Source organism: Carya illinoinensis, chromosome 9 (genome assembly GCF_018687715.1).
Source record: "Carya illinoinensis cultivar Pawnee chromosome 9, C.illinoinensisPawnee_v1, whole genome shotgun sequence".
Taxonomy (NCBI): Eukaryota; Viridiplantae; Streptophyta; class Magnoliopsida; order Fagales; family Juglandaceae; genus Carya; species Carya illinoinensis.
The window spans coordinates 28,100,244-28,116,074 of NC_056760.1; the positions used below are offsets into that span (position 1 = coordinate 28,100,244).

The following is a 15,831-nucleotide window of genomic DNA, read 5'->3' on the forward strand; positions in this document are numbered from 1 at the left end:
TACGTCAAGAGATGTAATAGTCTTTTAGAAAAAATCCCAGGGGATGTAACTATCTGATCAGTCCCTAAACCTGGACTTCTGTTAACTCAAAATATATAATTTGAGTCCCGAGTTGTGCTTACCCCCTCCTAATAGTCTAAATCTTTAGTCACCAAAATTACTCCCTAGACAAATAGTCTACAATATTTAATTGGTGTAGCCCTTAATTTTTATAAATTAATGTATTCAATACTGAAAAGAATTACTTATTGCAATGCCCTTATGTCCTTATCCTTGCCTCCTTTGAATAGTTGAAATAATGAGAAATGTGTTCCTAGTATTCATAAACCATGGATAACCTACTACTTACCATTTGTACTCTTCTCCATAGGATGTACATATAGACCTTAATTTCCCTTTGTTAACTAATTCTAAGAAGCAGCTATGGATATAACTGAAATACTTTGCTGAAACATCCCAAATTTATGCTGGAATTTGGGATTTAAAATTACCTACATTGCTTAAGGTAGTTAAGCAGTTAAACAGTCTCAAACTATCCATAATTGTGTGTTCTAAATGATTGTGGAAAATCTATTCAATTAGCTTTTGGGTTGGCATGGTACACGTATTGCACTGCTTTATTGCAGTTTCTGGCTAAATTATAAGTTAAAATACGTTCGTATGTATAATTCATCAATTCCAATAGAATATGACTATTGGAAGCTTAAACATTAGTCACCTTCGTGGGTTTGGAATCATATACTAGGTTACAAGTATATGCTTGCATATACTTTAGCTTGTCCTTGGAATGTGACAAACCCATTAATGAGATCTCACTTAGTTATTGTGATTATAAGAATTTTCAGATACTACTACTGGTTTACAGCACTGTGCGAGTTAATTAATGTAGAATTCACAATGGTATTCCAGTATACAAATCTCATCATGCTATGATAGAAGACTAATATCATTTAATTTTCTATTCGAAGGTCATTATGTCCATGTGCCAAAGCTGTCCTAAATAGCCTTTTGCTGCTAATTCACCTTGATACATAAGATGGATAAGTCTTGGCTGTATATTGAAGATAGATTGCATTCCACTAAGTATGATCAAGGTGTTCGACAATTCTTAGCCATGGCGCAAGCACATTCATCGACACCGAATCAGATTAGGTGTCCATGTAAGAGATGCCGGAATAGAGCTTTCCACTCTATTCGTATCGTGGAAGATCATTTGTTTTTAAGAGGGATTGATCCAACCTATACAATATGGATTTTCCATGGAGAAGAGGATCCGATCCTAAATTCTACATTCTCTGAAGATGAAGATGATGATGCATCTCCTTCCAATCACTACATGGATGATGTCGATGAGATGTTAGATGACATTCGGCATGGGTTGTTCATGGATAATTCGGGTAGCAATGATGGAAATGCCCACAACTTTGACACCGGGTCCACCTCTGATGCTCTAACCAACTATAATTTCGAGGAGTTGGTTGCCGACGCACGAAGGCCACTTTATCCTGGATGTACGAAATTCTCGAAGCTATCATTCATCGTCAAGTTGCTTCACATCAAGAGCATAGGTGGTTGGACCGTGAAGTCCTTTGACATGGTACTCAAGCTTCTGCATGCTGCATTTCCCGACGCTCATTTCCCAAATTCCTATAACGATGCTCGTCGCTTAGAGCGTGGCTTGGGCTTCAGTTATGACAAGATATATGTGTGCCCAAATGACTGTGTGTTGTTTTGGAAGGAAAATGCATCGTACAATGCTTGCCCTAAATGTTCGGCATCTAGGTGGGTTGTAAGCACAAGTGAACAACGAATGGTACCACAAAAGGTTCTTCGATACTTCTCTCTGAAGTCGCGCTTGCAGAGGCTATTTATGTCAACAAAGACTGCCCGAGCCATGAGATGGCATGTCGATGCACGTGTTGACAATCCATCATGCATGCGACATCCAGCAGATTCAAAGGCATGGAAAGACTTTGATAACAAACATCTTGCCTTTTCCCAAGATCCTCGCAATGTTCGACTCAGTTTGGCGAGTGATGGGTTTAACCCATTCAATAACATGAGTAAGCCGTACAGTATATGGCCAGTACTACTTGTGCCTTACAACTTGCCCCCTTGGTCATGTATGAAAGATCCATACACCATCTTGTCATTACTAAACCCTGGCCCTAAGTCACCAGGGAATGATATTGATGTGTTCTTGCGTCCTCTTGTTGATGAGTTGAAAGAACTATGGGAAGAGGGTATTCGGACGTTTGATGCGTACAGTGGGGAAATGTTTAGCTTACATGCAGCACTACTTTGGACTATCAATAACTTCCCCGCATATGCCAATCTTTCTGGGTGGAGCACAAAGGGCAAGATGGCTTATCCTTCATGTAGAGAACGCACAAATTCACAGTGGTTGGTATATGGGCGAAAGCATTGCTATATGGGGCATCGACGGTGGTTGCCACCTGATCATAGTTGGAGACGGAAAAAAAATTCTTTCAATGGGTTCGAAGAGCATGGAATCCAACCATCAAGGGTTGAGGGAGAGGATTTGATAGAACAATTATGTGAGGTCTCCAACCATATCCAGTTTGGTAAAGCTTGTTCGAAGAGGAAGCGAACGCCCAATCAACTAAATTGGACCAAAAAATCTATCTTCTTTGAGCTTCCATATTGGTTAGACTTGCCCTTGAGACATAACCTTGATGTCATGCATATTGAGAAAAACATCTGCGATAGCGTTTTGGAAACATTGCTGAATATTGAAGGAAAAACTAAGGATTCTCCCAATGCCCGTAGGGATTTGGAAAATCTTGGAATAAGGAAGGAATTGCATTTACAACATGCTGGGGACCAATTGAGTATGTTAAATTCACACGAACGAAGGGTTTTCTGTGATTGGGTGTCAAAAGTGAAATTTCTTGATGGATTTGCATCGAACATTGCCCGTTGTGTGAACGCTAGCAATGGAAAGATCAGTGGAATGAAAAGCCATGACTGTCATGTCTTCTTGCAATCACTCTTGCCGGTTGTCATTGGTGGGTTTTTACGGTCTGATGTACGTCAAGCCTTAATAGATTTGAGCTCGTTCTTCAAAGAATTGTGTTCTTGAACTTTGGACTCATCAGTGTTGACATCTCTAAAGGCTAATATTCCCATCATTCTTTGCAAATTAGAAATGATATTCCCTCCAGCTTTTTTTGATATCATGGTGCACCTTGCCATTCACTTGCCAGATGAGGCATTTCTGGCAGGACCTGTGCAATACAGGTGGATGTACCCTTTTGAAAGGTATCTAGGGAAGTTCAAGAGGTACATCCGAAACAGAGCTCAGCCAGAGGGCTCAATTGCTGAGGCATATGTGCATATCGAGTGCCTGACATTTTGCTTTATGTACCTCCATAATATTGAAACTAGATTCAATCGCGAGGAACGAAACATTGATGTTCGTATTGGCTCAACTGATAAGGGAAATGAGAAAATGTTATCTGTGTTCTCAAAAAAGCTTAGACCTTTGGGAACAGCAAGATCCCACAAATTATCAGACACACTATTGGTCAATGCCCGATGGTATATACTTAATAACTGCTCGGAGATTGAGCAATACATTGAGTAAGTCAATCATCTATTACTTAAATACAAAACATCTTCATGTGTTATATCACTTATCTCATTCATGGGGAATGATCGTGTCACATATATTGACAGGGAGCACTATAAGAAGATTTAAGAAGAGGACCCTCAGAATATCGACCAAACGCACCAGAATCAATTTCCATCTTGGTGCAGATCACGAGTAAGATACGAAACCCTGGTTTGCTATAACTACTTCATTCTCATTAAACACATATAACTAATTCAGCATATATATTCTTTGTCTAGTAGATTCGAGAGGTTCGTTCAGTAAGGCCGGATGCGGTACCAGATGCGATATATGCCTTAGCATGTGGTCCAGATCCATGGGTCGCATCTTATGCCGGATGCATACTGAATGGTGTTCGCTTTCATACGAAAGAGAGGGAAAGGTATCGCCGCAGCCAAAATAGTGGGGTGGTCGTGCATGGCGAGCATCAGGGCTCCCATGTTGACTTCTACGGTGTGTTACATGATATTTTGGAATTGCGCTACATGGGTTGGCGTTCGGTATATCTCTTTCAATGCGCTTGGTATGACATTGGTGACCCGAGAAGGGGGATACGTGTTAGGGACCAAATGACGGTAGTCAATACTGCTAGGACATGGTATAAAGATCAACCTTTCGTCCTTGCCGACCAAGCAAATCAAGTCTTTTATCTCAATGATCCGATATTGGGGGGAAGTTGGCAGGTAGTCCAAAAAATGACAAGTAGGAATATTTAAATCGAGATGGGACTGATATGGCTTTTGATGATGGGATTGACGATGATGAATCATCAGATGGTGACTCAAATGATGATGGTGACAATAACACTAACAATTATCCCCCTATTCTCCAGAGTGGGGCAGCCATGGCCAAGCCATTAAATCGAGATGACTCAGACCATTTGCCTGTTGATCCAACTTCCATATCACGTAGAGAACCAATACCAGAAGTTGATGATGATGTATTCATTGATGATGAACTACATGACGATGACTTGAGATTGGATGATGTAGATGTCGATTGTAACTCTGACAGCGAGGCCGAGTACTAGCTGAATGAGTAGGAGGGAGAAGATGAGCTATTCCAGCCCTTGCTTGTTTTTGTGTATTCCAAATTTTTATATGGACTTTGTGGGTGTAGTTATTGAAATCACTATATGTAACTTAATATGTAAATGTTCATAAAACAAGCTACGCCTCCTTATGTGTGATGACAATTTGGGATTGCTTTTCCATCCATTTAAGCATGTAGTTAGTAGCTTATAGAGTCATAAAGCAACCTCATGCAGGAAACCCAGATTTTCTGAAATTTGCATAATGTGGAAGTCATTAACTCCAGAATTTTGACAAAATATTTTCTAATTAGTTCACCTTTGAGAATAGAGAAGACTAGTGGTTAGAGTTTCTTTTAACTATATAAGGGTTTTGGCTAGGTATCAGGAAACTAGCCACACAAGTTTAGAATACTTAGTTTTTAACTAAGTATTAACCATGTGCAACATCCAAGTGTTTTGCAAACAGTGGTTGAAATTTCTGACAACTGCTAGCTTTTTTGTAATAAGTGCAAACTTGTTTTAGAAGTCTACAGCTGATACCTACTTTGATGACAAATGTTGCTCATTTTCTGAAATCTGAATTTGTGTATAGATTTCAGAAAATCTGTACACAAAGTGTTCTACAAACCCCTACATGTAATACAACCAAGTCCAGTGGCTCGACTACTTTGGGAACAATGGAAAAGGCTCCATTTTACAGTATTGGAGGAGCACTTGTTCTGGTTGAGTCCAGTTAAGCTTATCCGTAATGCTTCCTGATACATTTCTGTAGGATTACATATAGTTAGACATATTCTTCTACAGCATGCAAGAACTCTAGTTTTAATGTTCTGGTTTTCACTTGTGCAGGATTAGGATCACTAGTGTAAACCTAGAATTCTTCATTCCTTATAATGAACCTGAGGATGAGCATGGAGGAGCTACCCACTAAGTACGAGAAGAATGCTCGGGATGAAGAAAAGCTTAGTCCCTGGTTCCTTGAAAATCAGGATAGTGGTCATTTTATATCATCTCTACATTTCACTCTGGCATTTCTATTAATTAGGTGTATATTTTCTTTTTGTTCAGGAACTGCTAGGGTCATGGTTTAGCCATCCAGGAACAATTCACAGTATGTGCTGGAAAAGTTTGGTGGTGGTGTTGGGAAGCACCTGAAAGCTATGGAGAATGATTTGCCTAGCACAATACCCATGAGCTAGTATTTTCAAAATGGGAGAAATGTAATTCCAGAATATGAATACAACCCCATATCCAGGAAATTAATGTGCCAATAGACCCTCAGTTATGACAAGAAATATTGGAACCAACTTGATAAAGAGTTGTTGACTGAATTTTGGCACATAATGAGTAACAAAAAAGACTTTAAGGAAACTGCTCATAGTTAAGCAGATATATCACATTTTTGCACTTATAAAAATGAGCTAATTTAGCCAGTCATACTAAACATGTTTGCAGCCTGTTATTGGTTCATAACAACAGGGAGTATTCAAACTATCTTGTATAATTCTGAGCCTGAGATTCAAAACAGGATGCTTTGAGAGGCTATTATAATTGTTGAGCAAATTTGATTGGAATAGAAACATGGTATTCATGTACAAAATCATTGTTTAATATTGATGGTATTATTGGTGACATAATTTGCCTAAGTGCAACACTTTTTTGTCAGTTCAATGATTCAAAACAAGAACAATTTGGTAAGTTATTCTTGAAATAAGTTTGGACCTGAGTAGGATGCATTTTTTGTGCATATAAAATATAACAAAACTTACCAAATGGAGTATTTAATTGTTTGCAGTGTAAGGGTAAGATCAGGATGCAAAAACTGGTAATATGTAAGGGGCGGGAGAAGTACAAGGGGGGGACAGTCAATTTTCAGATGGGAAAAGGCTCCATTTGGTTGATTTGATGATCTGCCTGACAAGTTGCCAAAGTAAGATATTTGGGGACAGCTGGCGCCCAATCCTGAATCTGAACAAAGTCTTATTTGGTTCTGAGTTACTTCCCTTTACTTCAGTTACGCACTACACACTTTGAACAGAGAAAGCTTCCAAGGCTTTGAGCTACTGTGGCCTTCCCTGCATATCAAGGGAATCCAGCTCTAGCATCAGGTTTGGTGAAGTCTGATTGGCAAGCACCTGCTTCTTCACTTCTACTTGAGTTTTGCTTTTCTTTGCACATCTTCTTCACGGTATATACAGATAAGAAATTAGTTTCTCTTAATCTCATCTGTCCAAGCATATAGCTTCCATGCTACTGAGACCTTATTTTTTTTACTGTCTTAAAAGTGGATAACCTAGTACATATCAACTACTTTATTCTAAGACTTTGTATTTTTTGCAATGAGTTGATGCACCAGTTTACACAGGCCAGCAACCTGGATGTTAGTTTCAATTTACTAATGTCCTTTCTTCTACCTAGGATATCATGAGAGTAGCAGTTTAAGTCATTCATCAATCTAGTTTTTACATACCTGACTTCTTTCCTACTGACTGGAGTTCATAGTCAAAATAGACTCTTTTGACTATACTACACCTCCAGCTTTTCTATCTATCACCTCTGTCTGAGGTTTTCCAGTATGGAACTACTTTTTGAAAACTTCAAAATTTTGGAAACATGTTGCAAGAATATTTAATACATATTCTTTATCTTGCATTTTGAGTTGCAGGGAATGATACTTGAATGAGTTGCATTAGACTACATGTGGTATCACAAGTCTTTGCTTTCATCAAAATGCATAATATATTGTCTTCTACATATTTTAATGGTTAGGTATGTTAGAATACTTGCTATTAATTTCAGAACTATTTTTTATAGCTACCACTTGATTCAAGCTTAAGTACGACATCAATCATCACATGTGTTCTACATGGTTGACTGTAGAAAACTCAAGTTGGCAAAAATTTAATTGGCACATGGTATAAAATCGAGATAAAGATGGAGGGGTTAATCTAGACATGGTAATTTGATTTCTATGTCCATGTAAGGATGTGATGAGGGTAGATGTAACTCAAATGAGTCTACTTAATTGCAAATTAGTTCACACTTTTCTGTTTTAGAATGTGTTAAATTTCAAACTATCTTCAGCCCTCAAAATAACATATCTTCTCCGCAAATCTAAGTTAATTCTCAGTTTGAGCAGGTCTAGTTATTTATGTGCTGATTTTTATAACCTGAGCATATTGTCTGAAAAACTATTACATATCCTGCCTAGACAATTCATTGAACAAGATACCTAAATATTGCCCAATAGACTTGCTGCTGCAGTTATGGAATTGCATTTATAATAGTTCAGCATATAATAAATGACCTACATCACATTAAATACCATGTAACACATTTGGTTTTTACATATCCTTTGCATTTACAACTGATATTATAACTGATTAATATGAGCAAAGGCAATGAGGGTGAGGTCAGTGAAGTTTCGGGGGGGCCGAGTCCCACACGGTCTACCTCTCATTGCTAGCAGAGTAGAAGCAGAAGTGTTGCCGCCGAGAATCACACTGCGGGACGAGCCAGAGTCAAACAAATCAATGCAGGATGTTGGTGGTGCGGGGGCACAAGAGGCTTTGGTTTTAGCAGACATTGGACAGGGGCAGCAAGAAAATGGTATGTAATGCAAGTAACCCAGAATTTTTTAGACTCAACTGGCAATATTTGATGTGTTAGCAATTAAATACTGAGTACACCTTGTTACTTATATTCTCCTGGTGGCTGTAAGCAAATAAAGTGATTAGGTTTAACATATTGTTGATGGTATTATTGATGTAGATCGACCTAGCAAGAAACAAGGTCGAGGGCCAGCTAAGGGCACGTTATTTGACCGACTTAGGAAGGTGGGTAAGATCCCTCTAGTTATACAAGAAGGTCATCGAGGGCCATCATGTGAGAATGCATCAATATTCACGGGCCGATTGACATGGATTATTAAGGTACATGCCGACATGAGGCATGCTAGTTGGAGTTTAGTACCCAAAGAAGAAAAGCAAGAGCTCATTGACCGTGTTAGGGTAGGACTTTACTTTCTAACAAAAAAGTGCACTATCTTAAGTTGGTTGATTAGTCATATGTCATGATTACACGAACTTTGATGACAATTCTTGTACTGATATTAACAAATTATATGCAGGCAGATTTTGTTCTCGATTGGTCGAGAGACAACCATCGTGAGATGGTTGTAACACTTTTGGGCGATAAGTATAATGCATATCATTACACACTACACAAAGTGTATTTGAAATATGCTTCATACGAAGAGGCCCTACGGGGTGGGACGGACATGGTCTCCAAACCGGTATGGGAAAAGCTATGTGAACGGTGGGCAAGTCCAACATTCAAGGTAAATATTGTAGAATAGTATTGTCTAAGTAACTCAGACCAAAAATACACACCAAAATTTCAGAACATAGTGTGAAATAAACAGCAGTTAGAAGTTCAAGGTAACCATATTCAGTTTTTGATTAATAAGTTAAAATGAGGGAAAGACATTCTAACTATAAACTTTATGTAAGTTTTTCTGGAACATCATTGCAGGAGAAGTCAAAAACAAATAGTTCAAATAGAAAAAAACTCAAAGTCAAACATACCGGTGGGCGTAAATCCATTGTAAGGATATTAGAGGAGAAGGTTAGTGACAATCTGTGATGGTCAGTATAAGTCCTATATTTTAGTATAATGATGATCACGTCTACTGTTTCATTGTGTGTTTCAGAGGGGATTGGCGCTGGATATGATAGCATTTTTTAAGGAAACACATTGGTCAACACGAAAAGGTCAATTCATCAATGCAGATTCTGAACACAAATATGTAAGCCATCTTCCTTGTTGCTCATTTGACATACCCAGTGGATTAGTGCGAACGCCCAATGCTGATTTTATCCCATTTCAAATTAATTCTTTCAAAATTTAATGGTCGAGAGGTTAGCTGAGAAAGATAGTGATGAGGATGTAGTCGAAGCAGCTGAGAGCATCTTCAAAGAAGTGTTGGGACAAAGATCTGGTTATGCTCAAGGGATGGGGCATATGGTGATTCTGGACCCGTCTCCTTCAATGAAGAATAGTTGAGCATTTATTCGTCTAGCGGAGGAGAATCAACGCCACAAGAGTGAGGCTGAAATGTACAAGAGCAAGCTAGATCAAATGATGGGTGATATTGCTGCATTGAGGCAGAATTTTTCAGAGCATGAGAAACTGTTAATGAGCTATCGTCAAAGTGAGTTAGAGAGAGGAAGTGAGTCTCATAGAGAGACTCATCAAGATGCTTAGGCATTTCAGGGAAGGATATTTTTTTTTAAAGGGTAGGTGGTGGGGGTTTTTTCTGGAATGTTACAATTATGGCTTAACAATCCATAATTGCCATGGACTGGATATTAAAATAGGTACTAATTTTGGTAGTCGTTTTGTATAGTTAGACTGGATATGTATAAGATAGTTCCAATAGAAGTTATGTAATGTGGGTTTAGGATTAGACTCTTTTGTATTCAGTATCACCTTGTTGGGGGTGCAGTAATATGACTTTTGGAATTGACTACCTTGACTGGGATAGATTAGGTCCAGATTGAAAGGGTAAGTTATAATGAATTTAAGTATTTTTGAATACAAACATGGATTTCTGAGTAACATAAGTAAGATACAGCTCCTGCTAATTGTTATATATGTTTGGGTGCCTTTTAACAGGTTGGGGAAAAGCTCAGCTGAAGCATATGGATGATGGAATGTAGAGCAGGAGTTGGTGGAGATCTCAGAGCAGTTTCAGATTCACAAGAATCTTCAAGGCTGTATGCAAATGAAAACTTAAGTATGTGTCTTTAATTATTGAAATCACTTAAGATTTCTAGTTGCTGAATTTTGAAAAGTCTCCATGTTAGTATTCAATATCACACACATAGTTTCTTCCACAATTTAACATGGTATTTGGGATAAAATTGTTTAGAAGTTTAGATTAGCTAGATAACCTACACACTAAGTAGCTTTGGTAGGTTAAACAACAAATTTCTCTAACTTAGGATAGATTTCCATCAGAAATCTGTGACTGGTGCTTGGTTAGGACCATTTATGATAAAACAGTTTGTATACTAATGTATACAATTAAGTTGCATGGTACCTATAAAAAAGTACCACATGAAAAACTTCCTGCGGGTATAACAGTATTCTCTAGAAGCCAAAATAGAGCTGTGTTTATCATAGAATAGTGACAACCAATATTTACAGTTTGGAGCATGAGTGGATTTTAAATATAGTAAACTTCAATTACATTCAGCAAACCAGGGGGTATAACAATCAATGTCAAACAGATGAGCTACTATGAACTGTGAGAATCTGAAAGTAATTATGAATTACTGGGTAAAATAGAAAATGGAATCAGCTACCCATGCTATAGCAAGTATATGTTCCCACAGTTCATACTAATGTCATGGATTCTTAACAAGATATGATATGAAGCGAGTTAAGTTTGTAGAATTTCAATACTCATTCTCTGAGAATAACTACTTCATATACTTGATTGTACTAATAGTTTTGGGATAGAATATAACTTAAGGTGTGATATTTGCATGGATGAGGCAATAGCACACTTAAATCTACTAATATGCAATCTGGACCTGCAATAGCAGTTGGCATAGAATTGGTAGTGGCTTATATAGTGATAATCCCAGGGGAATAGATATTGCTTGATGTTGACATTGTCCAAAATTGCATTTAGAGTCAAGAAAACTAAATACACAAACCTGTATATAATATGATTGGCAAGTAAAGAAGCATTAAAATTATTATTTCTGGTATGGATATAATTTGAATACTATAGAAGCTCCCCTACCTTTTAGCTTTAGTCATGTAGTTTAACCCATTGAAATCACTATGTCAAATTTGACAGATTTTGCTTTTTTACACTTTCAGGAGCAATTTGGCACCATGCTATGTGGATTCATATTGGTAAATCTGAATGTCTGGAGAAGAAAAATTACAGCAACCTGTTCTACATTAATGCTCATACGAATCTGTCTTCTTTTCCTGCTCTGCACTAATCCCATTAGAGGTACTTGGATAACATGCTGCCAAATGTGTTAGTTAAGTTCATGGCCTTCAAGTAAACACCCTTATGGATATTCTGTATGAGATTTTCTATATCATAGGTGTAAGAACAATGTTGGCAGATTTGTACTAGTTGTTGGTGGTTATGTATGTAACTAAGTTGACAAATTATAAACACACAGAATATACAATCTGTTGTTGATATTTTTACTGGGTAACCCTTCCTTTTTTCAAAATTGTTGTTCATGTATATTGTTGGCATAAGTTTGCTGGTGAATAACAGGTTATATATGCATCAACTGGCTATAGCCAAGAAGTATACTGCATCCTAAGAACTATAGTTCTCATATTGAACTATAGTTGAAAAACAGGTTATATATGCATCCTAAGAACAATAAATGTCATATTGAAATCTGGACATTTATAGAGTGTTTTGTTGGTGACAAAATAGATGTTGTGACAATACCCATGGGAAAAAGTATACTGCCCACTAAATCATTACGTGGGAAAAAGTTATACCAAATGCTGCAATTGGATCCCCACAAATATTAAACAATATTGCTATTGGTCAAAAATAGGATTTCCACCACCACATTTCACAACAAATAAACTTTTCCCACTAAATGGAATCAAAACACAGTGGCATTTTCCCACCCCTTTAACACGCAGCCTAAAAGTTATTCTCACAAATTCACAACAATCCCATGTGTAGTCGCTTGTGAAGAACATCTTTAATGGATAATCTTCTTTTGCCACAATTAACAGTCACAGGGATAGTAATAATAATAAGTGTAAACCATATTTGCCACCAAAATTCATCCTCCCAAAACTCTCTATAGCCAAGAAGTGTTGGATGCGGAAACACTTTAACCCACTAAACTGTCCACAAAGTGATGCATGGCATCAAATTTTACCCGACTACTAATTTGATGCATATAGGATTTTTTGCCAACAAAAGTTTTCAACCCAAATTTAACTATAGCCAAGAGGTAGTGGATGGGAAAAAACTTTATGTCACTAAAATCTCCACATACTTATTTGTGGATAAAAGTAATTAGCAACTATTGCTCGCATGGGAAAAAGTTTTAATTGCACCACAATAGTTTGGTTGGCAACATAGTTTCCCACGGAGGAAATTACCTATTGACACTATTAGTTTTCATGGGAATAAATATTTTTTTTACCACGAAATGAGGTAATGGTGGGTAAATTATCTATGCTCATGAAGTATATGCCACGAAGGAGCCACCAGAGGAATTGGTGGGAATAATTTTTATCTCATGAAGCGATTACTTATTCCGACCACTAACTTTCACGGCAAAAACAACAATCTGTTGTAGTGGCCACATCAACACTTTTGCACACATCTCACACCCATACTTCACAACACAATCCACAAGACTACACAATCATACCCCAACACTTCACTACACAGCCACAATTCACAGCGAACTCTACAATACTAACAACATATTCCACAACCTATCGACTAATATTTATCATAAATAATAAGAGATTGAGGGTTATACCATTGATAGGATAACCTGTACTCACTCGCTGCCCTTCACGGTTAAACTACATAAGTGGTGGTTAGCCACGTATAGTGGTTGTCTACTATGCATGTTGACTGTTTGGGCGTGTAGGTTGGTGTACTTGGAAGGGGTGACCATGGGAAGGCTCATGGTGGTCTCAGAATGGTGGTGAGGGGTGGAGCACGGTGACATCTAGTCATGAACAGTGCACCCGAGAGAGTGAGGGTGTGTGTGAGGCAAGGGGCTAAAAGTTATGGCTATGCATAAAGGAGCTTAAGGGAGGTGTGGTGGAGCTGTGGTGATGAGGTGGTGGCTGAACGGTGGCCCATAGCTGTAGATTAGGCTGCGAGGTGGAGGAGAGGTCGTGAGAGAGTGTGGGAGAGTGAGAGAGATGGGGACTTCGGCTGGGCATGGAATTGGCTAGGGGAGGTCGTGGGTGGCTGCAGATCATGGTGATGGTGGTAAGGTTGTGTGGTAGCTATGCACGGCCGCGCACGGTGGAGAACCCATGCATTAGCTTCATGCGTGTATGTGTGAGGTGCAATGGGGAGAGAGAGAGAGAGAGAGAGAGAGAGAGAGAGAGAGAGAGAGAGAGAGAGAGAGAGAGAGAGTTGCAATGAAAGGAGGACGTGGAGAGGAAGCCCATGAGGTGGTGGTGCCGGTGAAGGTGCTCGGAGGCCACGTTGGCTGTGTACGGTGACGCTATGGTGAGAGAAATGGGTTTTCATACCCATTCGGTTGGAGGGAGGAGGAGAGAGAGTGGGTTGCTAGTGGGACTCACCGACAGGGAGGGAAGCTGCTGGTGGTGGCCAACGGTGGAGGTGGGCTGGAAGAAGGAAGCCGTAGGGTGGAGAGGAGAAGGGAGCTGTACGTCGAGATGGAGAGAGGGAGGGGAGAGAGAGAGAGAAGGAAAAAGTGAGAGAAAAAACTAGGGGCTTGGGTTTTGAATCCAGGTCATTCGTCTTGGGATTCTCAAAATGATCTAACGGTGAGTTTAAAATACTCATTTGAAAATGCGTAAGCATTTTACTTAATTTAAAACACTGAGAGGAATTAAGATATAATATTATTTTATAAATTAAAGTTCATAAAATAATATTCTTTCATCTTTAATTAAAATGATAAAGTCTTGCTAATTATTTGAAGATAATAAAACCATTTAAATAAATTTAGAGTTTTCAATATATTTTAAATCTCATAATATTTTTAAATAACTAAGATCATTTAAATTAACTAATTTCTCATAATTATAATATTTTTAGAGTTCTTCAAAAATATTATAATTGTGCCATTTTAAAAACAAGTTTAGTTCGATAATACTGAAAATATCACTTATAAATATTTTCAAAATACTTAAAAATATTCGTAAGTTTTAAAATACTGAGCTTGCTTTGAAATTTGCTCGGTACCTTTAAAAATACGTCATCGAGACTCGACACTTAAAACAAGGCTCATAAATATAAAAGAAAGAATGAACAAATTGTTATAGTATTCATTCGCCATAAGTAAGAGCTTCTTTAATAAAATTGAGACGGACTATTAGACATGTGGCTACCAACTCTTCAATTAAAAAAAAAAAAAAAAAAGGGGGGGGGGGGGGGGGGGGGGAAAGTGATATATATGATGAAGCACATGACCAGGTGTTACAGAAATTTTAACGGCCAATGAGAAATGGACACGAAAAGAGCGTTGCCAATGTCGGAATTGTCAAAAATCTCTTTTTATAAAGTGCATTACATTGCACTCATTCGGTTACTACTACATGTTGCATTTAATAATATTGAATTAAATAAAATAATTGTGATAAAATGACCACCCTTGTCTGTTCAAAAGGAAGGTGCGCGCCAATATTGGAACAGGAATCATTAACCAAACCATACGAAAATGTAAGGACATACTATCTATTATACACCTTGTCCGAACATCAGGTGCTCTTTATAGGGTTTGAATATTATACTATTTTCGGGACGAATTTCGTCCAAGTTATATAAATGTCGCCCCTAAATGTTAAATTTCTTGGAGTGGGAAGAAATCAAGTATATATAAATTGTCAACAATATAAAAACAGGAATATTAATCACGTGGAGAATATCATCAAATGATCATATGATTTTAGTGAAGGTCATTTTTATAAAGTAACGTCTTAAGTATCATATATAGTGTTATAAAAACACTCGAATTTTAAAGCATGATTGTGTAAAAGATTGTAGAAAACCCGTGTATTTATCAATATTACATCAACACATATTTCTCGTTTATTTCTCCTTCCCGTTACATGAACAAAATATATATATATATATAGAATAATACTACATACGGTCATAGAGTGTACAAGTGCGCATACAATCATTTAAAAAATTATAGAATCTATTATTAAAAAATTAATTTTTTTATATAGATTTTATATTTATTTATTTTTTTCAAAATGATTATACAATATTTCCACGTTCAAAACTGTAACTATCATTTTTCATATATATATATATATATATATGTACGTGTGTATGCGTGTGCAGGCACAGTTTCAAATATTGCATCGAGATGAATGTGTTATAGGCAATGTTTTGATCTACTTGGAGATATTTCCAGAAAATTGGCATTAA

At 37.6% G+C, this 15,831-nt stretch overlaps 1 protein-coding gene across 1 annotated transcript; it reads left to right on the forward strand.

Moving 5' to 3' along the window:
- Window positions 1-1,036: 1,036 nt before the first annotated feature.
- LOC122276976 lies at window positions 1,037-3,103 on the forward strand. The gene has a single exon (XM_043086858.1). The coding sequence runs from the start codon at window positions 1,037-1,039 to the stop codon at window positions 3,101-3,103; it is 2,067 nt and encodes a 688-aa protein (XP_042942792.1).
- Window positions 3,104-15,831: the final 12,728 nt, after the last annotated feature.

Excerpts from the sequence above, each read along its gene's own strand:
- LOC122276976 (XM_043086858.1), top strand. The coding sequence starts at position 1,037 with ATGGATAAGTCTTGGCTGTATATTGAAGATAGATTGCATTCCACTAAG.